The sequence below is a fragment of the Labrus bergylta genome, chromosome 6 (assembly GCF_963930695.1).
Source record: "Labrus bergylta chromosome 6, fLabBer1.1, whole genome shotgun sequence".
Taxonomy (NCBI): Eukaryota; Metazoa; Chordata; class Actinopteri; order Labriformes; family Labridae; genus Labrus; species Labrus bergylta.
In genome coordinates this window covers 3,897,969-3,925,967 of record NC_089200.1, presented here as the reverse complement: position 1 = coordinate 3,925,967, position 27,999 = coordinate 3,897,969, and the positions used below count along the sequence as shown (strand labels likewise).

At 38.0% G+C, this 27,999-nt stretch overlaps 1 protein-coding gene across 3 annotated transcripts; it reads left to right on the top strand.

Annotated features, from left to right (window-relative positions):
- The first annotated feature begins 3 nt into the window (after positions 1-3).
- Positions 4-27,329, top strand: swt1 (SWT1 RNA endoribonuclease homolog). Of its 3 annotated transcripts, none has more exons than XM_020656097.3 (17): positions 4-129; positions 479-581; positions 1,295-1,368; positions 1,674-2,592; positions 2,747-2,867; positions 3,977-4,078; positions 4,560-4,751; positions 5,707-5,800; positions 6,225-6,463; positions 6,725-6,864; positions 7,892-8,030; positions 10,089-10,252; positions 10,414-10,544; positions 12,789-12,935; positions 18,606-18,660; positions 18,779-18,846; positions 25,513-27,329. In XM_020656097.3, exons 2-17 carry the CDS (start codon positions 513-515, stop codon positions 25,598-25,600), a joined length of 2,742 nt encoding a protein of 913 aa, XP_020511753.2. In that variant the 5' UTR covers positions 4-129; positions 479-512; the 3' UTR covers positions 25,601-27,329. The 3 variants fall into 3 exon arrangements, with proteins under 3 accessions (XP_020511753.2, XP_020511751.2, XP_065811647.1); XM_065955575.1 differs by having other exon boundaries at positions 44-130; positions 481-581; positions 1,497-2,592; XM_020656095.3 differs by lacking the exon at positions 25,513-27,329 and having other exon boundaries at positions 1,497-2,592; positions 18,779-18,850.
- The last annotated feature ends 670 nt before the right edge of the window (positions 27,330-27,999 follow it).

Sequence of the window (27,999 nt, the reverse complement as noted above, 5' to 3'; positions counted from 1 at the left end):
CACAGCAAATAGCGCGTTAATAGTCGCAGTGGAAGAAGAAAACCCGGAAGTCAGGCGGATGTTTTGTTTTTGAAGCAGTCGGCATCAAAATGAGCTACAACGTTGGAAATTAGTCCCTAAAACATTGAGGTAAAGTAACGTTTTGAAGTAACTTTAGCTTAAGTTTTGTACCATGTTTTGTTGTCGTTTCACCTTGAAAATGAGATTAGTGGATGTTTCTAGAATATTTCACATATTTGTGTAATTACACCGTGAAAACTGTGTTTTTACGTGTTGGGGGTACAAACTAATTAGTGACACAGTAATTAACGCTACACTATCGCGTCTTACATCCGGGGCCTTCATTTAGAAAACAAACATTCCCTGTTAGTTAGAGGGAAAAGATTTTCTTTATATGTCAACAATTTCATGAGATGTGTGATGGAGGGATTTTAGCAGGAAATATTTTAATAAAAAATGTTTTTGTTTGTTCTGTAAGGGATTCTGTATCTTCACTGAACAACATACTGAAGATGTCAAAGAAGTCTAAGAAGAGAAAGTGCAAAAGGTTGTCTTCATCTTCAAGTGAAGAAGACGAGAAGGTGAGTGTGTTTGGATACATGTTTATTAATCCTCTTTTTAATGTAGAGACTAATCAAAGTGCTGCATTTAATTCACAGGAAAAATGTCAGTATTGTCTTATAAATGTTTTTATTTGGAGTGTTTAATACACTAATCTCTGACCAGGATTATAAAGGTGATTGCTATAACAGTAAATAGTAAAGCAAACTGCCTGCACACACATTTACATAATCTCAGACTTCCAACTAACTATGAATAAAATAAAATAAAATAAGATAAGATAAGATAATCCTTTATTTATCCCACAACGGGGAAATTTACATTGTTACAGCAGCAAAGATTGCAAACAGAAAGTGACACAGTACAGTTTAAATTAAAATAAAATTAAGAATGTACAAAAAAATAGATAGATTTAAAAATAAAATAGAATAACCCAAGGATTATTTTTTGAATCAACCCACAACCATTTTCTTAGTAAAATCTCAGAAAATGTTAAATATGGCTCTAACAATTTCCCAAAGCCTAAAGTGACATTTTCAGATGGCTTCTTTTTTTTTCAGGCAACTTTGCAAAACATATTCTGCAATATTTACCAAAACAAATAAATCAAAACTACTTATAAGTGTAAAAGGCAACCGTTACCATCCATACGTTACTCTGTAATTAATGGTTTTATCATCCACATACTACAAGATGTTCAACAAAGAGATTCATTTTTCCCATTTTCTTCTAGAAATCCAAAAAACGAGATGCTACCAGAGATTACTCAAGGGCCGAGAAGAAGCACCGTGTGAAGACTCAGGAAAGGTTAGATACAGTCTGATGTTTTTTTTAATTACATATACTGTATATATAGTTGATTTTATCATCATTTGGTTTAATTTTTTTTTAAATAATTTCTAACTGTTATTTTATGTCTGTACTTCAACATGTAGCAGTGCAGAAAAAAGGGAAAGAAGTGCCTCTGCTGCCGTTAAAGATGTCTCCCAAAGCACTCGTCTGATTAAAAAGCCTGTCTTCAGGCTGAGAGAAACTCATGCAACTGACAAGAAACCTGCTAATAAGGAAGAGGAGCACAGAAAAACTAAACGTGTCACTGTGTCTCCCCATAGGGAACATCGCTCTAGTAAAGCAAAACATGAGACTTCAGGGAAAGTTAAGACCGCCAGTGGGAGTAAGACTGTGGATAGGGGAACCGCAAAACCCTTGAACACCAACAAGGCAGACGCTGCTCCTCAGAGAGCAGAGAAGACATCTGAAGGCAGCCCAGATGAAACGTCTTCCCAGAGGAGCAAAGACAAATTAAAAAAGGAGCTAACGAGTCCCAGTTCGGTGTCTGATGAGCACAAAAAACATGTCAAATATGCTCTGAAGAGGAAGCACACAGCTGAAGAACCACCACCGAGGACGGCGGATGACGGAAACAGTATCAAAGAGGGGGAACCGAACAAGTCCTCCCACACGTCCAGTGGTTGTGAAAATCAGAAGAAAATGGAGCTGTTTGAGGAGATGTGTCAGAGGCATAGTGAGAAGAAGTTAAAGGCCAAAACAAGCCTGTGTGCAGCAGCTAAACCTTCCTCTGCTTCTACCAAAGAGCCATCGTCCACCTCAGCCGATCACACTACCTCAGTTAGTAGCTCCAAAGTGGGGGGAAATGCCGCGTCAATCAAAGGGACTTTTACAACAGTGTCTTTTCAGAAAGTTGAGCCATCATCTATTCAGCAACAAAAATCCACTCTTGCACTACTCAAGTTTAAGATTCCAAAAAAGGTTCAACCAAGGCCAGCACACAGCACTGTTGATAATAATGTAACTTCTCCTACCGACAAAAATATCAAAAATGTGTCTGAGCCTCTGAACTCTGAGGCCTCTGTGAGCAAACCAGAGCAGGAAACTACTGTGCGAGAAACAGCTCCCAGCCGTGTGACCGTTACACCGAGTGTCTCATCTGAAGGACAAGATAAGAGGCCTTCATCGTCAGGCCAACCTCCGGCTACGTTTGATACCGTCACTGAGCCGTGGTGTAATCAGGTGATCAAAATCGTCCTCACAAACAAGTCTGTGTATTTGTTATTTTCCCCAGTTTTCTCATGCAGAAATTTCCGTTGGCTAAATGATGACATAAACAGCAGTCATGTGTTGATGCAGATGTTTAAAAATGTGTTGGTTTTCCATGTTGGAGCAGGTGGCTGAGGAGCTTCACCTTGCTCGCTCTGAGAAGAGATTGGAGGTGAATGTGATGCAGAGCTATGGGGAGCTCACCTGTATGGAAATAGACCCTCCAGAAGAAGTTGCAGAATCTCACTGTAAGTTTTCAAATTCTGTAGACTCTTAGTAGTAAGTAGTAATCATTTATTTCGGTCGCAAGAAAAAACAAAAACATTTCGGCCGAAAAGGTTTAGGCTGAAGCTTTAGCTTATTACACCTACCCTTGTTACAAATCTTATTATTTAATCATTTAAGACACTACTAGTTTGGTTCCAAAAATCAAAACATATCAGAACAAAATTTGTGCCAATAATTTATTTCAAAACAAAACAACTGAAACAAACAAACTCTTCATATACATAATACATTAAAAAAAGGCAATACCTGCACATTAATCATAATGTTCCACAGGCTTCTCCTTGATTCAGTAAACGTTTGGTTTTTATATAGTATCTGTATCTCACATGAAAGTAGATTATTGCAGTTGTTTGCTTTATCGTCTTCTTGGTACAGCTACTAAATTATTTCACTCCTTGGATACATTTTTGTTCTGAGAGTCTAATAAATATTTTCCCCATATCAATCAATCAAACTTTATTTATATAGCACCTTTCAGACAAATTAAATTGCAGTTCAAAGTGCTTTACAAGAGTGCAGTTTATAAAATCATTGAGAGACTAATGCACACCAATAAGAATTAAAAAAAAAATACATATATAAAAATGAAAATAAAATACGAAACATAAAAGCAATAAGATATTAAAATTAATACATAGGAGAAGAATATTTAAAATTGTCGTAGGATAAAAAAGACAATACAATAATGTTAAGATTTGAATTTATATTAAGCACTATATAAAAGGCAGACTGAATAAATGAGTTTTAAGACTGCCTTTAAAAATCTCAATATTCTCAGCTCTCATATAATGACTACGACTGAAATGCTCAACTTAAACATTTCTCCCTGTTTTTCTGAGATCAGGTAATCTAATATAGATCAGGATTTTGCCCTATTCTAGAAAGTGTGATCATGTTAAAGTTAAAGAGCAATCCCCCCACAGAGGATTATAGAGACATTAAAACAAACTTTTAATCACTTAACAACGTCATCACCTAAATCAGTTTGATAAAATGAATTAAAGCCGTGCACAGTTTAATTAATTATATTCAGGCATTACTCATAATTTATGAACTTTCCTTTTTCCAGGTAAACAACCCCTGCAGCAGGACCTGTTCCTTGTTTTGGACACCAACATTCTCATCAGTCACTTGGACTATGTGAAAAAGATCAGATCTCACGGCCTTGAAGGTATGTTTAATGATTTAAATTATTGATGTTCCTTTTAGGGTGACTTCTGGCTGTTGCACGTGTAACTTGATGAAGACTTTTGTCTTCATAGGAGGTTCTGAGTTTGTTGGAACTCATTTTCTTTGTGTCATTTTTGCTCTCAAGCCTTGCCCTAACATTTTATTAGAAATATTCAAGAGCTTTGTTGAGAACAGGAAGAACTCTAATCCTTTGCTATAAAGAATGCTTTGAGTCCTTAACACACTTGATGAGCAGGGTTTTATCAAGTTAATAAAAAGGCAGAAAAAAGACAATGTAAACATGCATATGCGCTTAAAGACATCATTTTATTTTAAATAAAACGAGTTGTAAATGACATCATAATCAGGGAATTTTATTTGAAAAATATTTCTGAAGCAAGTTTCCACATTTAGTGCATTTTTCTCCATCATAAAATGAACGTCTGTTATGAAACACACATTCCTCCCTTCTGTTCTCTAAGCCCTCGGCTTTCCTGTAGTCCTGATCCCCTGGGTGGTGCTTCAGGAGCTGGATTCCCTAAAAAGGGGGAACGGTCTGTCAGGTTCTGTGGCTCATCGGGCCACCCCTGCCATCTCGTACATTTGCAACTCTTTGAAGAGCCGTGAACCCGGACTCTGGGGACAGTCTATGCAGCAGGCCGCTGCGAGCAGCAGTGAGTGCTGATTCAGAAAAACATGTGATGTTTTGTTGTTTTTGCATTGAATGAATGAACTAAACCTAAAGGTACTCTTAGGGGTTTGGGGTGTTTGATTTCTCTATAACATTTTCATGAGGCCTGATCAGATTTGAAAAGGTGACTGTTGTTCTCAGTCTCTTTGGTTACAAAAGAGCAGCATTCACATCACAAAAAAACACTTAAAAAAAGCTTTCTGCATTTTATCAGTAGAATAAGAAAGAAAAAAAGAAAGAAAATTAATTTCTAACATTTTATTAGATATTTATTATTATTAGAAATTGTAGAAATTAAAAATTATGTATTTTTTGGTAATTATCTCTTACATTCATATTTGAATTTGTCTAATCATTACATAAAATGTCCTTCAAGTAAATAAAAGTCTTTTTTTTCCCAGATGAATTCAAACACTAATGCTGATAAGAGCGTGGCACCGGTTCACAGGTTTCCCAAGGACACTCACATGTGTTCGCAGTGACAAACGAGGACATAAACACTAGGTGGCACTGACACAAAGTCGGACCTCAACATTTCATCATCGTAGCTTGATGTGTTTGCACTTCAAGGGCAGCATAAGGTTACACACTTCTAAGTGGTGTATAATATTGATCACACATTCTGTTTTCCCTTCTGGTGTTTTTACTTAAAAGAGATGGGCGATAAAGGAGATTAACAGAGAAGTTTGTTTTCATTATTAACAATTCATGAGCATACTTTAGTTTAACATTTTTTGAAAGAGACCTTCTATCTTTCAGCATCTTGTTTTTTGTTTTCATATAACTTTTTTCCTTCTGTGTTTAAAACAAAAGACAGATAGTCCAGCATGTGAAGTTTCTTACTTAGAGCTCTTGGTGTCAAGAATGAAACATGTCAATTTTTTGTCCCTATGTGGACTCTCATGTTTCTCTTCCTCTTTGCACCTACTTGTCCCCAGATGATCTGAATGCCGAGAATAATGACGACAGAGTGCTGCAGTGCTGCCTGCAATACCAGACTCTGTACCCAGAGTGTGCTCTCATCTTATGCACGTGAGTCCTCCTACCCCCCCTCCTCCATGTCCCACTCACTCTATTCAGCTGCTGCTGCTGCTGCTGCAGAGTGTTGTGTCCTCTAAAATGCACATGCATGTGACTGGGAGTGGGTCCAGCCAGATAGTTCCAGTGGGGATGAGAGAAAGAGAGGGCCAGACAGAGAAACTGTACAAGAATAGAAATGCTGAGTCGGGAATTTTTTTAGTTAACTTGGCTTACATTGTGCATTTTATTGTTTCACATTATTTTTTTTCCTTTGACCTATTTGTTTTAGCCCAGATGTTTTTTATCATTAAGTAAAAGGACAAATCACTTAATTAGACAATGCATTAGTGTTGTTTAGGGACATGGTAAGGTAATTCTGGATTCAGATAACCTCCATGTGTTTTAATTGTTTTGTTATATCTTGTGTCTTCTCCAGTAATGATAAGAACCTGTGCAGTAAAGCCATCCTGAGTGGGGTTAAGGCCCTCAGCAAGACTGATTTGGAGCAAGAGGTTGTAAGAACCAGACATGGCTTTAATCCTCTGCAAAACATTAAGACCTCCTCGTTGCCTCGGATCAGCCCTCAGGTCTCATCAACGATTCTGAACAGGAGCTTTACAGTCCAGCCTCCCGGGCGAGAGAGAGCAGAGCTTTCTGTAGAGCTCGTAGAAAAAGGTGAGCCGAGGATACTTGTGTTCTGCTTGAACAACAGGAAATTACTTGGCATATTCCGCGATAGTCTAATAATTAACAGCACATACTGTCCATGCACACTGCCCACCCCTTCCAATTTTCCTGTTTTTCTTTCCTCTACTTTAAGTCCAATGTGTGGCGTTCAAAGTTTCAACACACGAGGCACAAACATCTTGTGGGAAGAACAGAATGTGTAATTTTGGTAATAATTTCACAACATTTAATGTCTGTACCTGGTCACAGATTACAAAGAAGAGCAGGATAAAGAGCGGGCAGAATGGGGCCCGACATGTGTGTCCGCATTGGAGGACTGCCTGCGTGCAGTGCTGTCTGAAGTCTTAGAGGTGGAGATGAAGGCTGCTTTCGATGACATCTGGCTAGAGGTAAATGTAACACTCAGGATACAAAATTTAGTTTGAATAAAATATGTATTTAGAAATAATAAATTATCACGATGTAACAAATTAATGTGTACAGGGCTAATGCAAGTTTAGACTCTTGGAGCTGGTGGAGAATTAATTAAAACACACGACACAGAATGTTGGTAACCGGTTTTGTATTTTACAGATTTACATTTTTTAACAAATAACCAAAAACTGAAATTAAATGAAATTAAACATTTAAAAAAAAAATATATATATATATATATATATACACACACATATTAAATTTAATTTAAAAAAGAATCAAGGAAAACCCCACAATTAAATAACTGTGGTATTTGAAATTCACTTAATCACTCAGAATTTATTTTGATTAGGGTTTAAAATGCATTAAAAAAATATCAAACAGATGCACTGTATATATGAAATGATTGGAGACGGGGTATTTGGTTTTTAACTTTTTCATGAGTTCATAAGCAGATGCGTGTCCAGAGGGGTTGCCAGGGGTGGCGTGGGCTCCCCCCTTGAAATCTTATAGGCCACCCCAAAATCCTTAACTGTTATTGGCTATTTGCCTTGCCAGGGTATCTTGTTGAAATCAACTATTCAGGCTGTGTTGCAACAGGCAGCTCATAGTTTTCAGTGTGCAGATGTGTGTTTGCAGTTTTTTTAAATACTTTAAATTGTGACTTTAGACGCGCATATTGTTTTGAGTCCATGAGAATTAAGCAAAGAAGATGTTCATGTTGCCATTATCCTGTGTTACTTAAAAGTCGATTTGATTAGTGCAGACAGAAGGGGTCAATAATTGCTCTTCATTCACGTGTGTGCACACAAACTTCAGGCCACCCCTGCACAAGTCAGAGCCACCCCAGTCTACAAAGTCTGGATACGCCCCTGGTCTTAGGGTATCTTGTTTATAATCTTAGATGAGTCTGTTTGCATGTTCCAAATGAGTTTGGAGAGATTGTCATACATTAAAAAAAAGTCATTTCTGAGAGTAATTTAGAGTTTTGTCTGTTAACAGATAGTTTATGTGAAACCACCGTGGACTCTTCAAGATGTCCTGCTGTGCTTGAAGAAGCACTGGATCGCCGTCTTTGGACAAATAGTCTCGAGGAGGTTGCTGCAAACTGTTCAAAATCTCATCAACTTCTTCAAATCAGGTAACTAGGAATGTAACTAGTTTTAAAAACGTCTTCTTATCAGCAAACATATTTGATGTTCGTTTTCTCAACAAATTAGAATATATAGTGTTTAATAATATTTTTACCTCATTCATCATTTCTTGTACAAGTTTGGGGGACTGGTGAGAAATCTTGGGATCAACTATGGCTCCTGTAATCCTCGAGGTTACCCGAGCACATAACTATACAAACGACTCATGTCTAAATGTTTAATAACAGAAATAAAATCATAACAGGGGGATGTTTTAAATGGAGGGTGCTGTAAACAAGTCTGTCTGTCTTGGCACTTGTGAGCTGTCTAATCACTGGATGAGAAAAGTAGACAAAACAAAGTGTAAACTACCCTAAAAAAGGCGTGAGTCACATTACTGCATACAGTGTGTGCAGAACATCAACTCCAAGTTCTCAATGTGTACTCCTCTGAAATTGTTTATTTATCATTTTCCTGTGGCTGTGATTCTGCTGAAGACATGATAACGTATGAGATTTGATGCCACTTTCTTGGGAACTGATTTTAATCTCCTTTTAAAAGTGAACAACACATTTACCAAACAAACAAACAAACAAACCTGATATATGATATGAGATAAACGGTCATAACTTTTCTGTTTTGTGGAGCTTTATATATGCAGAGATATTCTGTGTTACACTGAAACAGATTTGAGACTGTACGCTGTGCTTCTCCTCTTCCTCTTCTGTGCTGTTGAGGTACTGAGTCATCCCTCAGATGAAAGTCTTCCTCCTCTAGAGCAGCGGTACCCAAAAGTGGGGGGTAGGGACCCCCACCAGGGCCTTGCATATGGACCTTCTAAAAACATAAACCAAAATTTCAAATGATTTTAAATGGCATATTTTACCCGTTATCGTGAAAATACAAATACAAAAAGCAGGTAAAAAGACCATATTCAGAGAGAGGGAGAGAAAGAGGGAGAGAGAGAGAGAGTATATATTTTTACCCATTTTTGTAAATATACAAAAAGTAGTCCAATGTCATATAAGACATTAAGTGAAATTAATGTGTACATTTCTTAATGTTTTCAGACAGTTGTATTATTTTGTGTTTTATGTTCCACGACCTGAAAAGTTTGTGAACCCCTGCTCTAGAGTATGTCTTTGCACTGTGCTAGAACCCCACAGAACCAGATTCAGAACCAGGTCAACTGCTGAAAGAGGATTTTTCAAATGTGTGTCAGAAAGATGCTGAGTCACCTGCTGCAGCTCTTCTTCCTCTGGATCTAATTCCACTATGCTTACAATGCTGAGTGTGTGTGTGAGTGTACACCTGTGTGTGTGTGTGTGTGTGAGTGATACAACAGTGTCGCAATACTTTTAGAAATCCCCCCCCAAGAATGTTAATAGTTTTAACAACCACATGTTTTGCCGTTGCTCTGTGTGTATCCTTAGGACACCTCATAGGATTCTGAATTTATTGGTACCACGCAGCCTGGCTGTGTGCCAAACCTGTGTGAGTCGGGGGAGGAGGAGGAGGAGGAGGAGGAGGAAGAGGAAAGGAAGGAGGGATAAAAACAAAAACAAATCTAGGAGTGGAAAAGTACTGCAAGTGATTTCCAGCTCTCACTTTAGGCAGGACGTGGGCGTGGGGAACCATGCTATACTTGTGAGGACACAACTCTTAGCAGCCTGCTACAACAGTGACAAAAACAGGATTAATGCAATTTCATTTTCAAGAGTTCAGAATAGCTTTATGAATTATGCATACAGTAGAAGGTCTAAGCACTTGAATTCAAGTTTTTTTGAAAACATGGTTGTTTTTGTAAAGGTTTTTTTCAAGTCTCAAAATAGAGGTAGACTGAACACAAGCTCAGTCTGAGCTGCCACAGTTTCTCTTTACCTGGCTGTGTTGTTTTCCATCTCTGTGTTCATAACAGTCCTCCTCAGAGGTTACTCACAAAACATTCTCTCAGGAAAATGTAGCACCTTATCCATTCATGCAAAGGTGTACCAAACGAAGACTAACGTACGGTATGTGTTGTTTTGTCATTTTTGGTTTTGTATCCCTCGTGCTTTGACTTCTAGGTATAACAGTCAACTGCACTGCTACAAAGGCAGCGCTTCAAGAAGCTAAGGAGCTCGTGAAAGCCTTTGGGAAAAGTTCCAACCGTGTTCCCGGTGCTATCTCTGAACTCGACAACCTTTTCAATAAGCTGCAACCACAGATCAGCGAGAAGCAGATTTATAGTGTAAGTTTAACTGCTATGTTAAAACCATATCCAGGGCTCAAAACAACTAAGAATATACATTTTCTGAATTGTATGATGGCTAAATATGTGTGTGTGTGTGTGTGTGTGTGTGTGTGTGTGTGTGTGTGTGTGTGTGTGTGTGTGTGTGCATGAATGTGTAGGGGGAATCTCCTGCTGAAGATGTTGTCATGAATGACGACGATGAAGAAAAACAACCCACGCCTGCTCAGGTCTCTCACCAGGAAGTGTGGGCCCTGTTTGAGAGCATCTGGGACAAAGTGTTTCAAACAAGGTGGGTGTAAAGGGATTCGGTTAAATGCAGTGCTGCGGTGATCATCATGCTGCAGAGAACAGTTAGCGATGATGTGTTTTTAACATTTTTCGACTGTGGGGTTCTTTCGTTGAGATTTAAGCTGTTCCACTGACACAATTCATCCGAGTCTAATCCACATTAGCTCTAGAGCCAGGCAATGCTAAGCTATCATTGTGCACATATAAAGAGTCCAGAAGTGGTCTAGAAGAGTCGATCAGCAACATGAAACTACAAAGAGAGGCTTTGTAAAATGTAAATTAAACAGGTTGTGAGGATTTGCAAAAACACTGAATCTGCATATTTAATTGAAAATGTCACACAGACAACATATCAAATGTTAAAACTGAGGTAATTGTTACCTCAGTTTTATAAATACAACAAAAGACTTCACAAGAACCCAAACTAGTTTTTTTTTTGTTCTCCTGTATTCTATCTAGTTATTGTACAGAGAAGGAGGAAGAGAAGGAAAAAACAAGTCTAGTAAAATACTATGTATATCGAGCAACACAGCTCCCAGTATATTTCCATTTTCGTAAAAAAAAAAAAAATCTTGAAACTTCTTTTTTCTTCAAATTCTCTACCTAGAAATTTTGCAATTTATTGTTAAAAACATTATTCTCAGAGTGTTGCACTATTTTCCAGCACAGTCTTACAGAGTGGTGGACCCCTCCCCAATATAACTTCAGACAGACTCATCCTGGAATGTTTTTTTTTTATACTCAGTCATCTTATAAGTTAACCTTTTGATCTGTATTACATAAGCCTACGTTTGTTCATTTATATCTATTAATAAATAAGGATTTAAACCTCTAGACACGGGGTGATTGAAAGTTTCTAAACACTAGCTTCGATGATATCAGAAAATGTTTGAATGCTGTATTCTAACTTGGGAGAGCCCATGTTACTGCAGAGCGCTTACTGTTTAATCAACCTAATTAAAGTCTTACTTGTCGAGGTTTGTGAGGCACAACTGACCAAATAACAGCAACGCACTTTATATCTAACGTGTATAAATGTCAACAGGAGACATCTCAGTAGCTAGAAGAAAACATTTCAACAGTTTGATCACACATTGACCTTTTTTACTTAAATTAGCAAACATGTAAAAAGGCCAGTTTTTTCCTAAATATGCCTCGAAGTAAAACCCTTCTGGACTTTGTCATTACAGTCAACAATTGTGGTTGACTTCTAACCACAATGAAACATCCTGTTCAGTGAATAAGGAATCCTGTTGCAAGGACTTTTCTACCCTCAGGCATCAGTTTAATTTACTAACCTCTTAGGTCACTAAGGACAAAAATGTCCACTTCCAAAAAACTACTATAAAATAGAACAGATTTTTTCTACTTTTTTCTGCATAAATCTCTTAAACAACTTCAGCCCTGCTCAAAACTACCAAACATTCAATCATTTTTAGGAATGTAACCCTTTAAATGCCAGTTTGATTACTTGATGTCACTGTTGTTATTTAAGAAAAAAACACAAAAATGAGTTATTTTCCATTAAACAAATATTTGGTGGCTGGGGGACTTTTTTTAAATCAGTCTTGGATATGTCAAAGATTATCCAAAATATTGACTTTGATGCATTGTTAGTTTTTGTGTAGCATCAGATTTAAAATGTAGTTCCCTGTTTGGACATTGGAGGGTGAAAATGTCTAATTTACAAAAACTGCAGATTCATATTTTTTTCTACTTTCTTCTGCATACATCTCTTAAACAACTCCAGCCCTGCTCAAAACGTTTAAATATATCGTTTTATATACGCTCAAATATTTTGGAGTTATTTAAGAGATATATGCAAAAAGTAGAAATAAACATCAATCTGTTCTATTTTTATAGCAGTTTTTTGGAAGTGGATATTTTAGTCCTTAGTGACTTACGAGGGTAGTAAACATGTTTCCCAGTGTTCTATTGATCTGTTAAAAAAAATACAATTTGCATTCCAAAATGTGTCTTTCTTATAAAAAATGGTGCCACATGCACTAACAGACAAAATGATGACCAGATGAAGAGGAAACAATTGACCAAATGGACAGAAATGTCCATAGTGATGCATGAGGGTTAAGACGCCTTATTCTTATAGACAGAGGGGAGGACATTAGGGTTAGAATTTGTGGAAACAAAAACAACACTTCAGATGCTGTTTATTGTAGTAACTATGTTGTTGTTTTTTTCTCCATTATGCTGACCCCTGAGGTCGTTATTTTCTGTCATGTTTCAGCTTGGAAGTGTTCAAAGCTCTGGGCTTTGACCCTCAAACTATGCAGCGAGCTCAGCAAGCGGGAGGTCCTCCACCGCCACAGGACGCACTGGTCTGTTTACACAAACTGTCCTCTGTGGTCTCGCAGCTGCTCCAAGGCTTCAGCAGGTATCCCAGCCCACTCACATCACAGCCTGTCAGTCTAAACATCCCACCAGACATCCTGCCTCTCTACCTTTTCATTTATTTCCCCTCTGTATAATACATCTTTTTATGTACAAGCCCTTTTCAAAAACTCACAGACACTGTACAATAGTTAAAAAACAGAAAGAACAGCACAGTGAGGAGAGACTAACACACATTGCAGCATTACACACAAATCAAAAGCTTGTTTAAAGAGGTGAGTTTTGATCTGTGATTTGAAAGTAGGAGGGTCTGAGTTTGAATGTGTGTAGGGAGTGAGTTCCAGAGGGAGGGGGCAGCTATAAGGATATATATATATAAATATATATAGGATGTATAAGGATTAGTATGATTACTTGTTGTTCTCATTGTTGACTTCATTATTTGAGAAAGTTAGTTAAACTGCTCTGGGCAGGCGGCCCCGGGTTTAAATCCGACCTGTGGCTCCTTTCAAACATGTCTTCCCACTATCTCTCTCTCTCCCCCATCTCTGACTCTATCCACTGTCCTAGCTCTCAAAAAAAACAAAAAAAAACTCACTGCACCCTAATTCCTGGAAAAGTTAACAATCACAGATAAAGAACCAGATTTCCCCGGAGCAACTGGTGATGACCCAAAACATTTTATTTGTCTTGAGGTTGCAGGACACATGACCCTTCTTAAGCTGTCCTTTTTTTTCATGACCAGCCTACTTCCTGTTAAGTATTACATCCTTAAAACGAAGAAAGCAAACATCATGCACAATGAATTTTTGTTTCAGTTATTTTTGTTTGTTTATAAAAGAAAAACAAGGAAAAAATAATCTGTTAATTGCTCTCGAGAAAAGTGATGACATTTTGAGAGTTCTTTGCTGCTTTTTCCTTCTCCCTCTTTTTTCTGGATCTGTGAGTGTGTGTGTGCTCTTATGGCTCTCAGGACCTACTTGGCATGCAGTATTGGCCAGGCTGTAATCTGCTCGACCTTGTAGCTTTTGCCTTATCACCTTTCCCATGACGCAACAGACAGCTCCACACGGTAGCAGCATTTGGTTTCTCAATGTGTCGTCGAGGAGAGCAATGCTTGAGATGCACTAATTGTAGTTTATTCGGCTGATTCAGATTATTGCCAGTCTGATTTTCTTTCTTTAAAGAAAATATTTTTTGCCATTTTTTTAAATGCAAATTCAGTTTTATGTTCATAATAACTCCCTGAATAAATCCCCAAAACTTCCCCAGGTTAAACAAACACCTCTCATGTAAAGTAAAAACCAAAAGATGTATTCAATTATCTTTTCAAGTAATACATGAATGGCATTTTCTCACATTCTGAAACATCCATTATTAAGACTCTCTTTATGTAAAAGACAATGTATTGGTGGAGTCTATGGGGGCTTTGTGCTCTTCCTCTGTGGGCTTTAATGAAAACACACCTTGGTTCTCACGATGAAGTTATGTTGTTGATGATTCTTGTTGCTGTCCTATCAGGAGCGAGATGACATCCCAGCTCACAGAAAGATACAATGTGGAACTGTTTTGAATGCTTTTGAGTTAATAACGTGTGAACTGATTGTGTGAGACTCATTTCTATAAAAATGAAGTCAAAAGATTGGGAATATAGAAGCATGCTCCATCCTTTCCAGTACATTCAGTGTGCAACACTAGAAAACCTCAACAATGAAGGGCTACTCACAAAATACAGAGCGTTTTATCGAGTAAAGCTTGTGTAGCCAATGTGACTGAACACGAGGGAAAACGAGGTTCATCATCTGCACTGATGTGATTATAAGGGGCCTTTCATTTGGTCTTTGTAGCTATCTGTAACTTGGTGTCCTATACTGATACATTAGATAATGTAGCAGGTAGTTACGACTGAGGATTAGGGCCATGTTAATTTTTTTTTTTTTTTTTAATTTCGAGATTAAACTCGTAAATTTACGAATTTAATCTCGTAAATTTACAATTTAATTTTCATAAATTTACAACTTTATTCTCGTCAATTTACAAATTTAATCTCGTAAATTTATGACTTTATTCTCGGAAATTTACGAGTTTAATCTCAAAATTTAAAAAAAAATAAAAAATTTGAGACCAGCCTGCACGAAAATGATGAAAGTTGAACTCTTAAAGTCTTTAAAGAATAAAAGAATAAAGTTATTATTTTAGTCTATATCAGAAGAGCAGCAGCATCCTGTTCTCAAATGACAAACATGGAGCATCTTGTCCTAAAGGTTTCACTAATAAGGAAATAGGATACTTCCTTGTGTAGTCGGTAAAAACAGTTCAAGAGAAGTTTTCACTTCAACTTGTAAGACTTTGTAAGTTGAACGTAAATTTACGACTTTATTCTCATAAATTTACAGTTTAATCTCGTAAATGTACAACTTTATTCTTGTAAATTTACGAGTTTAATCTCAAAATTTTAAAAATATATATTTTTTTAACATGGCCCTAATCGTCCGTCGTATTTAGTTGACAAGGTCAGTAAATGTATCCTAACTTTTAGTGAAGATTTGGCTCATAAAGTCGTTTGCTTGCCTTTAGCTCTGGCTCTCTAAAGCTGATGTAGAAGCTAAGCTAAATGACAGCTAACTGGCTAACTGTAATAATGCTTGCAAAATGAAAGGTGTAAAGCTAACAAAGAACAGCAACAGGATGCTGACTGTACTTAAAGGTCACCTGTGTCATCAACAATCTTCTGAGAACTCCACATATTACATTCAATATACTGCAAATCCTGTAAGCTAGACTTTATTTATTTTGTTTTACACTATTTTTGTCTTATTTCATATTTTTCTCTCCTTTACTCGCACATACACACACACATACTATTCCATCCAGACATCACACAAACTTAAAGTCGCGTCAGAGTCAGTCCATTATTGATTTCCAGGATTGGATTCTCGGTGACATTTGTGTCCCTTTGACGGCAGGAAACAATAAACCGACATCTAAAGGGCAAGGTTTTATCAGGGAGTCGCTCTGAACTCATTTTCTCACCGTGTGCAAAAACTAGTACAGAGGACTTTTTTAGCTGACTCTGACACGCTCCGGTAAATAACCTTTGGGTTGTGCATAGTTGAGTTAAAAAAAAATCAATCAGTCAGTTTGTTTGTTTTATTAAATAAGATCTGAGATGTCAGCATGTCACTCATTTCTGCCGTTTTTCCCTTGTTCTGGATTTTTCTGTTGGTAATGAAAGATCTCAAGTCAAAGTCTTTTGTCTTTGTGTATTTTATTGCATATAGTAAAGAGTTCTTTTGCAAAAGGGGTAATCAGATGCAAAAGTAACATCAGTCACAAGTGCATCAAAGATTCCCGGGGCAGTCCCGGTTGCAGAGCATATTTATACTTTCACAGGCTGTAGGTATATTACATATACAGGAGTGATACATCGTCATTGGTTTCAGCTTGCCCTAGTGACTACGCCTTCTGCTAGTTTGCCTGGTGATTTATCTAACATCAACAGAAACTCCTTTGTCAGGAGGGCACACTGATTTAGGATCATGCTGTACCCAGATACTGAGGAGCGTACCTGTTGGAGATACAGACCAAGGCCACACAGAGAAACAGTTTCTAATTGCTAAATGACGCAAGATCATCCTAATCTTTTAAGTTCAAACGAAGACGACAGACAGATAGTATTTTTCCACTACACCCTGAACAATCTGCACTTTTATTGGTGATTCTTTTTATCTTACCATCTCTTCATGTTATGGGTTTTTGTGCCTTTAATGGAGAGATAGGACAGCAGAGAGAGTGTGGGATGACATGCAGGAAAGGAGCCACAGGCCGGATTCAAACCGCAGCCTCCACACATGGGGCGTGTGCACTAACCACTGCTCCACCAGCGCCTCAGGAGAACAATAATGTTTTAACCACAAGATCATGTTGCCTTTACTTACTTATCTCTATAATAATGTGAGACAAAGACGATCTTCTATCGTGCATCACTTTCTCACCTCAGAGGCCTTAAAACAGACAAACAGTGATTGTAGCGCTCTAAACTCTTTACTGTGTCTGAGGTGCTTTTATGACCACTTCAATACTCTGCGCCTTTACGGCTCCCTCGTTTATTGTGTTACCACATCGTATATGACTTCAGTAGTTTGACTTCCTGTTGTCATATCTGGAAGGTTTGAGTGCTGATTTGAAGTTGTGTGCTTCCTGTGTGTGTCTAATAGATCGTTACTGATGGTACAGATGGAGCTGCTTTTGTAAATTCTTGTGTGACGTTAATCAGTCTAAAGAGGAGCACTGTCCTCAAAACATTAGGTTTAATGGTGATACTATTTTTTTTTGTTCATTTGGAGCTTTAATTGTGCAGATTTTTTTGTTATTACGGAAATCCTAAACGCAGGCATTTGACAAAACTGCATCGTCTTTTTAAACCAGATTTTGTTAGATTTGCATTTCCTCTAAGTTTGTCGCAGTGATTTTGCTTGAATCTTTTGGTCTGTTGTTCTTTTCTTTTCTTTTTTTTTTTAAGTATCTGAAAGTCGTACATGTGCATAGGAATACACATCTGTTTTGGTGTGAAGCTAATTGAGCTAAATTGTGTACAAACATCTGCTTGGAAAATTGAAATTGCCTCGAGCCAGACATAAAAAATGTTGAGCTGCATGCAGATGAAATGAAAACATGTTTAACACCTCAAGGCATAAATAATAGTTAAACATTTTTTTAATTTAAACACAAAGCTTTCAGCATCTGCACCAAAGACAACATGCCAGTTGTGCCGGATACTCTTCCATACCTCGGTGTTTTAGGCTATATTTATCTCTGACTGCAGGAATCTTAGTGTGTGTGTGTGTGTGTGTGTGTGTGTGTGTGTGTGTGTGTGTGTGTGTGTGTGTGTGTGTGTGTGTGTGTGTGTGTGTGTGTGTGTGTGTGTGTGTGTGTGTGTGTGTGTGTGTGTGTGTGTGTGTGTGTGTGTGTGTGTGTGTGTGTGTGTGTGTGTGTGTGTGTGTGTGTGTGTGTGTGTGTGTGTGTGTGTGTGTGTGTGTGTGTGTGTGTGTGTCTGGCTCCTGAAGCGCGGTTGCCAAGGAGACAGCCTGTCTCATTTCCACGTGTTAGAGCCTAGCTATGACTCATTCTACACACACACTTCTCTCTCTCTCTCTCCCTCCTCTCTCTCTCTCCCTCCCTCCTCCCTCTCCCTCGCTCCTCTCTCTCCCTCCCTCCTCTCTCTTTCTCTCTCTCTCTCTCTCTCTCCCTCTCTCTCTCTCCCTCCTCTCTCTCTCTCCCTCCTCTCTCTCCCTCTCTCTCCCTCCCTCTTCTCTCTCTCTCTCTCCCTCCCTCCTCTCTCTCCCTCCCTACTCTCTCTCTCTCTCTCTCTCTCTCTGTCTCTCTCTCCCTCCCTCCTCTCTCTCCCTCCCTCCTCTCTCTTTCTCTCTCTCTCCCTCTCTCTCCCTCCCTCATCTCTCTCTCTCTCTCTCCCTCTTATATGTTAGGCCTCTCCTCAAATTACAGATTACATCTCTAATTTTTTACTCTTTTTACTTTTTTTTTTTTACCATTCTCCCTTTTTAGACTGTTACTGATGTTTTTTTTAAATTCTTCCATGAGGGAAACAAAAGATGATGATGTACGAGCATAAACACTAAAACACTACATCTTCTAAAGCTGCACCCTGAAGAGACATCGTGTCTTAACGTCTGTGTTTCTTTGCTCATCCCAGCATCTTGTCCTCAGAGGAAGCCCTCACTCTGCTCAGCATCATCCACTCCATTGAGGTTGGTGACATTAATTAAAGTCATTTGACCTTTTCTTTCCCCCTTTGTTCTGTTATGTGACGCTCGCCTCGACTCGTTCATTTCTTTTTAGCTCACCTCACGATCATTGTTGTTTCAGATTGTCGAGGTGGACTGCAGTTTGACAGCCCAACACCTTCACGATTGCTTCTCACAACAAGACTACAGGTGAAGCACACGCAAAGACACATACAAATTAAATCAAATCACAAATCAGAATTTATTTCTAAAAGCTGAAGATGAAACACTTTCAAGGTGTAGAAAAAGATCCAGCACCTCCTCAATGTGTCCTGAAAGTTTCCTGTTTGCATCTTAGCAACGACCCCTCGCCTGACTCCTGACCAGATACATTTCACATTCAGACATTTTAAGGCCCTTTTGAATTCTTGTCCTCTTTGTCTCAGCATGCCCAGGCAGGTGTGAGTGTTGTTTTAGCCCTGCTCATAGATGTCCCCAGCGGTACTCTCACAATAACTGTTGCCATGACAACCATGTCAAACAGTTGTCACGCACTGATTTCAGGAATTTATTTAAAAGAATGCCTAATAGATCTGTATTCTTCTGTACTAGACAACCACACTGATATATAATAAGTTGTTCACATGATGCTTGAATGAAGTTTTCTGGATCACAAATCAGCTGTTTGGGTTGAAACCTTATCACACACATTGTCTTATTCAGTAGCTTGTGTTACATGGACTACAATTAAATGGCAGTTGTAGTTTTATTTTAAGATTGTTTTTTTTAAGTGGCCTTGTAAATCAGAGATATTTCATATATCACAAGACAATCATATAATTAAACATCACGTAATCTGATTAACTGACGAATATAAATTAGAATAGAATAGATGTTTATTGCCATGTGCACAGGTACAGGACAGTACAGGTACATTGGAATTTTTGTGCATTTCTCCCTGAGTCAGCTTCTACAAAAAAGTTAAGATTATATATAAGATAGAACAGCATTACAAGAAAAAAAGAGTAGAACAGTACCAATAAATAAATACAAATAAATAAGTTGTAGTAACAGCTAAGTGAATTAAAATAAACTGTACAGAAGTTATACACTGTATTAAAGCAAAGATATAATAGAAAGAAAAATGTCCCTAAAAAGGGCAAATTAATGTATTTTATTCACTGCAGGCTTTTTTCATAACGTCTTTACATCACACTCTGACAGTGTCCTGCTGTCTCACTGTCAACTTCTACTTTGACCAACTTCTTTTTTTACGTTACTAGCGGACTTTATTTAAACGATCGATGTTAAACAGAGTATATTTACCGCTCATTGAAGGACTCCCATAAACTCTCATAGTATGAAGAAAGTGCTGATTTACCAGCTTAGCCGGGGTCAAAGCGGAAGTAAATATGTGTCATTTTGAGACGCCATGGTCGCTGTAAACCGTTGTAAAAATAGCTTATTTTAACCAGATTATTTTTGGGAGGTGCTGGGATTTGTTTGCAGCTTGGAAAAAAAAAAAAAAGGCCGAGTTGCTTGAAGGATTTATTTAAGGACTTCAGTGTGACCTCTGACCTTTGGCTCTTTGGCTCTTTGGCTCAAGCTGCACAGTCACATTTATCTGGCTTATTCTTGGCTCCTTATGCTTGTCACTCAGAAAATGAAACGGTTTAACATAAGCTGCACACTACTTTAAATTAAGATAAAACTGACATAGTTTGTTATTTTACTCCTGTGTTGTTAAAGAAAATATCAGACAATTTAACTGAAATGCCATAAAACTCTTGTGATGAAGTGATGAAACCATAAATATATGATTGGTTAGACTAACAGAAAATAAAGTATCACCATTTTATTTTATTGTTTGTTCCCATTACTTTTTTATCAAGAAGTACTACTCTTGAGACGGCTTAATTTTTCATCAAATTTAGGAAATGCATATTTCTGAACTATTGGAGCTTCTTTAACGTTGATGTATTATTTAAAAATAATAGTTTCAGTATCACTAACCCCACGACAAGAGGTCCATAAACATGGTTCTAAATATAAACAGCTGTCATTGAAAACAAGCAACAGTGAGAAAAAATAATCAGATAATCTATTTTCCAGTTTTCATGAATTCCTCTAATTCAGCTGTTAACTCTTGATAAGATACAATACGATATGATTTTTAGATCTAATTTAATATCTCTTTCAGCAAAGATTACTCTGAATTAAAACATCGTCATAGCGACCAAGTATGAACATCAGAAAGCAGATAAACAGAGTTATTTGTACTGCTCTTCTTTTCTTCCTGTTGAATAATGGAACCAAAGGGGTTTATATAGTATTAAACACAACATCTGCTGTGTCACTTTGCGGGAGAGCTTTGTGGGCACTCAGAGCGCACGTCACTCCAGCTTTTGTTACATCAGGTCGCCACTGAGAGATGGCGTTCATCTGGCTGTGTTGTGACTGTAAATGTTTTATTTGCTACATTCACTGTGCAGGCCGTTACTTAGTGAGAGCATTATCCGCATGTTAAATATTTGATTCCTGTGTTCAGTGCCCTGGTATGATGTCATTAGTTATATAAAGCCTTAAGGAGGTTTCAGCAGCGAGTGCGCTCACTGATGGGCGAGCGTTTGGTTGAAGCAGCCTCAACAGAAATTAATCAAATTAATAATGTCATGTCAATAAAGAGCATTCTGTGTTTGTTAAACATTTCTAATAACACACAGACATGTTGGCTTAAAGTAAAAAAAAAAAATGTATTGACTGTCAGTATTAAGATATTTTACTGCCCTTTGTGATGTCACAAAGGGAAAATCACCAAACGGCCTGTTTGAGCACACATTTTCTGAAAAGTGGAGCAGGCTTAAGACCGAAGACTTTTCTCATCATTGGAGGGTTTGTAGACGGACTAGAGACACATGTTGGTGTATGATCAAGTCTATCTGAAAATAACTCTGTGAGTCATGACTGTCTACAATGGGTGTAACACCCGAGTCCCACTGTCTGTGATGTTTTCAGAGTCCTATCTTCAGTTTGTTTACATCGCCAGGACGGCCGGCTGACTCCTCCCCTCGTGTATAAAAGTTGTTTAATTGAGGGACTAGAGAAAAGAAGAATAACATACTGTACTCACTGCTTAACTGTGTTTCTAGATCACGCTCATTTCAGGTAAATTTACATGCAGTGTGAAGATACCAGCATAATAAAGATCGCTAGCATTAGCATGCTAGCACAACAATGCAGCGCGAGTTGTTTTGGTTTCATGCTGGTGCTCAAGGGCGACATCTGCTGGATCAAAAAAATCGCATATAAAGCCTTTAATGTTTGTTTTTTGTAGCCGTTTACTTACTCCTGAATTCTGAAAGGTCCAAGCATACAGAAGAGACCCAATAATGTGTTTTTACAGGGTAGGGTTCAGTACATGAACACTTAGAAATGCCTTGTTTACAGTACACAACTTTCGACATGCATCTACATTGAGCTCATTTCTGAATGATATTTCAATTTTACGTTTTTGTTTTTTTAGGTGAGGGGGAGGAAGTGAAAAAATGTTAAATGATTCAATTTCTGTTTCTCTGCTCCGTTGGCCTTCTTCTAGAAAACACTCAGGTCCAATATTTAATTATAATCAGACATGCATCTCTTATGACCTACCGTACTTGTGCTGTTTTCACAAGTGTCTGTGGTTTTCTGAGTTCTTTTCACCCGTGGATGTGTGATTAGGGTTTATGCATGGTGGCTCATCTGCAGGTTAAACAAGCATATAACCTCTTCTATTGAAATCATGTGAATTCAAGTCTTGGTGTTAGCATCATTATTTAGCTTGCGTGTCTCCTTCTTACACAATTAATGCCTGCAGCCTTCAATATTAAACACCAGATTATTTTTAGCCCCTGTCAGCAATGATCACACGGTTTGCACATTATCTTTATGTAACAAACTGAAGGACCAAGAAAACACTGTGTCACTGTTTCGTGGAACTCACCGTCCTTTAGGGAGAAAGATTAGTTGAATAACAAAATCCCCAAAGCCTGAAAATCATTTTTTCTGTTCCACATTAATGAGAAACAGATCATTCTTCACACTCTGCTGTTTCTCATATCAGTCTTTTAATTTTATCTTTAAATATATTCAAAAGTCAGTTAAAAGGAAAATGGATATGGGTTTAAACTCAATGGAAACCAAGATAGAAGGTCCTCTCCAATCATTTATTCTATTATAATACTGAAATATTTTTTTTTATCATTCGCTAATTAGGCACCAAAAGTCTTTATCTGTGATTTTTCACACTTAAATGTAGAAATCAAGTTTATCCTCTGAAAATAACTCTGTGAGTCATGACTGTCTACAATGGGTGTAACACCCGAGTCCCACTGTCTGTGATGCTTTCAGAGTTTTCAGAGTCCTATCCTCAGTTTGTTTACATCGCCCGGACGGCCGGCTGACTCCTCCCCTCATGTATAAAAGTTGTTTAATTGAGGGACTAGAGAAAAGAAGAATAACATACTGTACTCACTGCTTAACTGTGTTTCTAGATCACGCTCATTTCAGGTAAATTTACATGCAGTGTGAAGATACGAGCATAATAAAGATCGCTAGCATTAGCATGCTAACACAACAATGCAGCGCGAGTTGTTTTGGTTTCATGCTGGTGCTCAAGGGCGACATCTGCTGGATCAAAAAATCGCATATAAAGTCTTTAAAGTCTTTCTACATTAAACATCTTACAAGCCAACCCTGTGCCTCATTAACTGTCTTTACTTCACAATCCTTTCAGTGAGACACTCTGAAGATCACTAATCAGCTTTAAAATCCACATCTAATGAAACAAGTGATTTTATGTCAACTGTGGAATCAAAGTGTGAATGAAGATTTCAACAAAAGAAGACGTGGCATAATGGGTGAAAATATATTTAAAAAATGTATCCAAGCATGTTCAAGAATTGAACTCCAATATTTTTAAGAAAGCCAACAACACCTTCCTGCACATTTCTCCCACTTCTGTATTTCTTTTTTCCTCTGATGTCAAACAGTAGATTCAGACACCTATGATTAGTTGCAGTGGAGATGACCCACGAGTCCATGGCGGCGTCACGGGGGAGATAGAGGAGTAAATCAAATTAAAGAGTAGATTGTGATCATGTGATTGAGGAATGGCTTGTTGGACATCAGTTATCAGTTGTGTCATCTCAGAGCATCATGTGGTTCTCTGTTCAATTCAGTCCAAATCGTTGTCTCTCTCCTGTGGACATCCATTAATTACCTGACACACACATGTAGGCTGTTATATCACACACAGCGCTGCCTCTTTGTGTATACGTTGTGGATGTGGGTCAGTGGCTCTGTGCGTCACTCGCTTTGTGTGAATGCGTTCAGAGGTTCTGATGCTCTTCCACATGACCTGTGTGTCTCACTCATGACTCCATAGTTGTCAATGCAAACACATGTCACACGGTCCCTTTGTGCATGGAACACGCTGGAATCTGAGGTGGGTCATGAGTGACAGACCAGCAGCACTTTTTTGGGAGTAAAATAAACCCAGGAAGAGTGAACAGACGACACTCGACCTGCCGTTTCCCCGGGCTATGAAAACACATAGCTGGGCTGTTTGATGGCTGTGGGGAGCTGCACTGTTGGAGTGGATGTAGAGTGAAAAGGAAAAAAAAAGAGGGCCTCAACATCCAGCACATTCTGCTCTTTCTCTCCTCCGTCTTTCTGCTGGAGGTTATGTAACGCACCAATGGAAACAAAGCAGAGGAGGAAACAAACAAGGAACAAGCTCCCTCAGTGTCTCTGCTGCTAAGCAGCCGTTACCAAGACAGTAGTGTCCCATTTGTGTTTGTGCTCAAAGACTGTTAAGTGTGTTAAGTTGGTGCACTTGTAACTGCGTAGATGTGTGTTAAACATGCATTTCTGTGATGTGGTCGTTACCAGAAACATGTGATTCAACTGGAGAACAGGGAGTGTGAGCCGGAGCTTCTGGATGCTGCAGCGTACAAAGAGGCTCTTTGTCTGTCATGGACACTCCGTGCTGAACATGGTCAGCACATAGAAAGTGATCAGCAGTTCCACTATTCTCCACAGAGTTTGACTGTTGATTCAAAGCATCACAGTTTTCAACCAGAGCCCCATCCAATTTAACCCCCCACCCCCAACCAAAAAATAACACCCCTATCTAAAACTTTGTTATGAGAAATAACCAAAAAAAAACATCCAATCTTTTTCAGGAATTGTTGTGTTCATTCAGGAGTGATTCACCCTGAGAAACACGATGATTGAGGGGGAAAGAGTTAGATTTTTTCTTAATTTAACCTTTATTTAACCAGATTTCTATGGAAGCCCATTTCTGCCAGTTAAAAAAATAAAAATTTAAATTTTGGCTTCGTTGAGATTTTCTTTTGTTGTTGAAATTCTGAGATAATAAAGTCATAATAATGAGATAAAGATCAAAATGTTCTCTGTTTATCGTGTCCCATGCTCAAGTGGTTTATTCTGTGACTTCTGCTCCAGGAGCCTGTATGTACAGTCGTTGAATGTAGTCTTCAATGTGACTGCGATGCATCCTTGAATGTCATTATTTCCACTTTTTATTTAATTATTTCCAACATCTCAAATCTCAACAAAGCCAAGTTTTCATTTTTATTTTTTTAACTGGCGGAAATGGGCTTCCATAGATTGCTCCCATTGGAATTAAAAACCTCTTTTTCAAGGGAGACCTGGTCAAGACAGGCAGCAGCAAGAGTTACAGACAGAGACACAAAGAAAGACACAGAACAATTTACAGACATTACATTTGATCTATTAGATCATCTAGAACCAGTGAGATCCGGGAGTCAGCTGATGTCCCTGTATCTCATGCCTCTTCACATGTCTTCTCAGGGACAAGCTGAGAACTGGAGGAAACCTGTTAATGGAGCTGAAAGGGGCCCTGGATCAGTGTGTTTGGACCTTCACCTCTCGGTCCTGATTGGACCAGAATCAGTGAGTCTGCACATAAAACCACACAGGTGCCTTCTGAGACTGATATCCTAAACTTGAACTGTAAATTCAATGGACCTCAGACGATTCTGTTTCACCAGTGCTGAAACATTTTGTTTTTCATTTTCCAGCCATAGAAATGTTTTTGCCGACGAGGTGATACAACCGCTCCTATAGGGTTGAATGCTTTTGTTAGCTAGAGCGCTATCTTCTGTATCTGGCTGTAGAATTCAACTGTATCAGGTTCTCCAATAGAAACGTCACAGGGCTTCATGTCATTCAGTTCAGTTAGTCTAGAAGCATATCTGTACATATAAAACAGTATTTTTATATTTCAAGTGTTCATAATGCTGTATTTTAATTTATTGTGTTCATTTTGTTCATGAAACATTTTGTTCATGTAAAACTGTAACATGAGCTAAAAGTGAGTCTCCTGAATGTGCAGTAGGCAACGATTTCTGACAATCAGCTTTTAAACTATTTGAGTTTCTATATTTTGTGTTCACTACTTTTCAACCCGGACTAATAAACACTTGTTTCTTTAAAGTGATGGTTCTTATACTTCAGCAAAACCTTTAGGCTTAAGTTAGTAGGTTGGCCTTTTTGGTAAATACAGATTTTGGTACTGATGGTTTTTTTGCTGAGAAATAGATGATCTTTGATGACAGTCTGTTAAATATAAAGCTAGAGCTAAGGGACGGTTAGCTTCGTTTTCTTGTTTAGTTAAGCATAAACACTGGAGGCAGGTTGAAACCACTAAACTCTGTTTAAAGGAAACAGAAGACCACCTAGCAGCTCAATTATTGACATGAACTGCCGCCATATTTTTCTAGCTTTGGTAAATAAATATGTGCTGACTGTTTCCTGGCTGTGATCATCTTGTTGTCTCTGTGAGGCTGTTAGACAACCAGTGACTTTGTTTTATAGCTTACACTATTCAAATCTTAGGGGTAATAAACGTTTTATTTTTCATAGAAGTTTGAAGTTTTGATTTTATTATTGTGTCATAAATACATTTGTATTTTAATGATCCCACTCACCCTCTCAGTAATTCTTTATATAACTGTGACGACATTTTCCCAGTTTGTGACTGCCGGTTCCTGGTTCTAATCCCCATGGGACAGGGCCTTTCTGTGTGGAGTTTGCATGGATGGATTTCTACAGAATATTAAAATGCACCGACGATCACAGTCTGTGTAAATGTTTGATTTAAAAATGGTCTGGCCTGAGGATAAAAATTAATAATTGATTTAATTTTAATCATAAAATAACTTTGTAGATGTATTCTACTTTTTGCCTGCTGCATTGAAATGTCCGTTTTCCACAAAGGGTGATGATGATGTTGTGTTTACAGATTGCTAAAGGGTAGTGACACATGGGAAAAAAACTTTTTTAAAGACTTTTAGTTTCCAGTCTAAGCTAAGCTAAGCTAACTTCATAGCCAGTATAACAACAAGCTGGATTGTCCATGTGTCTCTGAAGCTGCAACTGATTGGCTCTTATTTGTTTTAAATAAAGGTGAGCCTGAGACGTGTTACAGCGCTAATCGTCACAACATTTACATCGTCTACTTTGCAAAACCAGCAAACTTTTCAGCTTCTGCTTGTGTTGATGTGTTTTATTTAAAGTGAAAATGTAAATAATTTTCAGAGTAAAATATATTTTATGTGAAGGAGTTAAAATGTTTGTAAAAAAAAATATATATTTTGAAGCATTGACTTATTTCCTGCTTTCTTTGTGGTACATTTGACTTTCAGGAGAGGCTCAGCTGTGTGTGTGTGTGTGTGTGTGCGTGCATGCGTGCGTGCGTGTGTGTGGTAGCTAAGGGGATTAGAGCTAAAGTGACGCCAGCAGACAGGCAGAGATTACAAACTTCTGCCTCTGTGACACTTAAGAGTTAAAAAGAGTTAAAGATGTCACGCGGGGAGAATAATGAGGGTCAGCAATGTCCCCGACCTTTTGTATGTCATTGAATCAATGCAGAGTTGGACACTTAACATGCAGCTCCAATTCAACATTTTTGTTTATCGTATGCTGACAGAAAAAAACCACCTAAGCATTTCATAACAGCATGTGGTGAAGTTTTTAGAGCACTGCATCTCTAAATAAACAACACAACTTTGTGTTATTACATTTTCTACATGACCCAATATATCAAGTTTTTAAGATATATCGATATATTTACAAACAAGATCTAGGGTAAGACAACATGGTTAATATGAATATAGTTTATGTTTCATTAAAATAATGTTACAGAGGTGTCAGGTCACCTTTCTCATCTCACTGATGATGACTGACTGTCTGTCCCTCTTCACCCTGCTCCTCCTTTCTCTCTCTTTTATTGTATTTAAGTAACATTTTTATTTTATATTACTTTTTAAATTCACA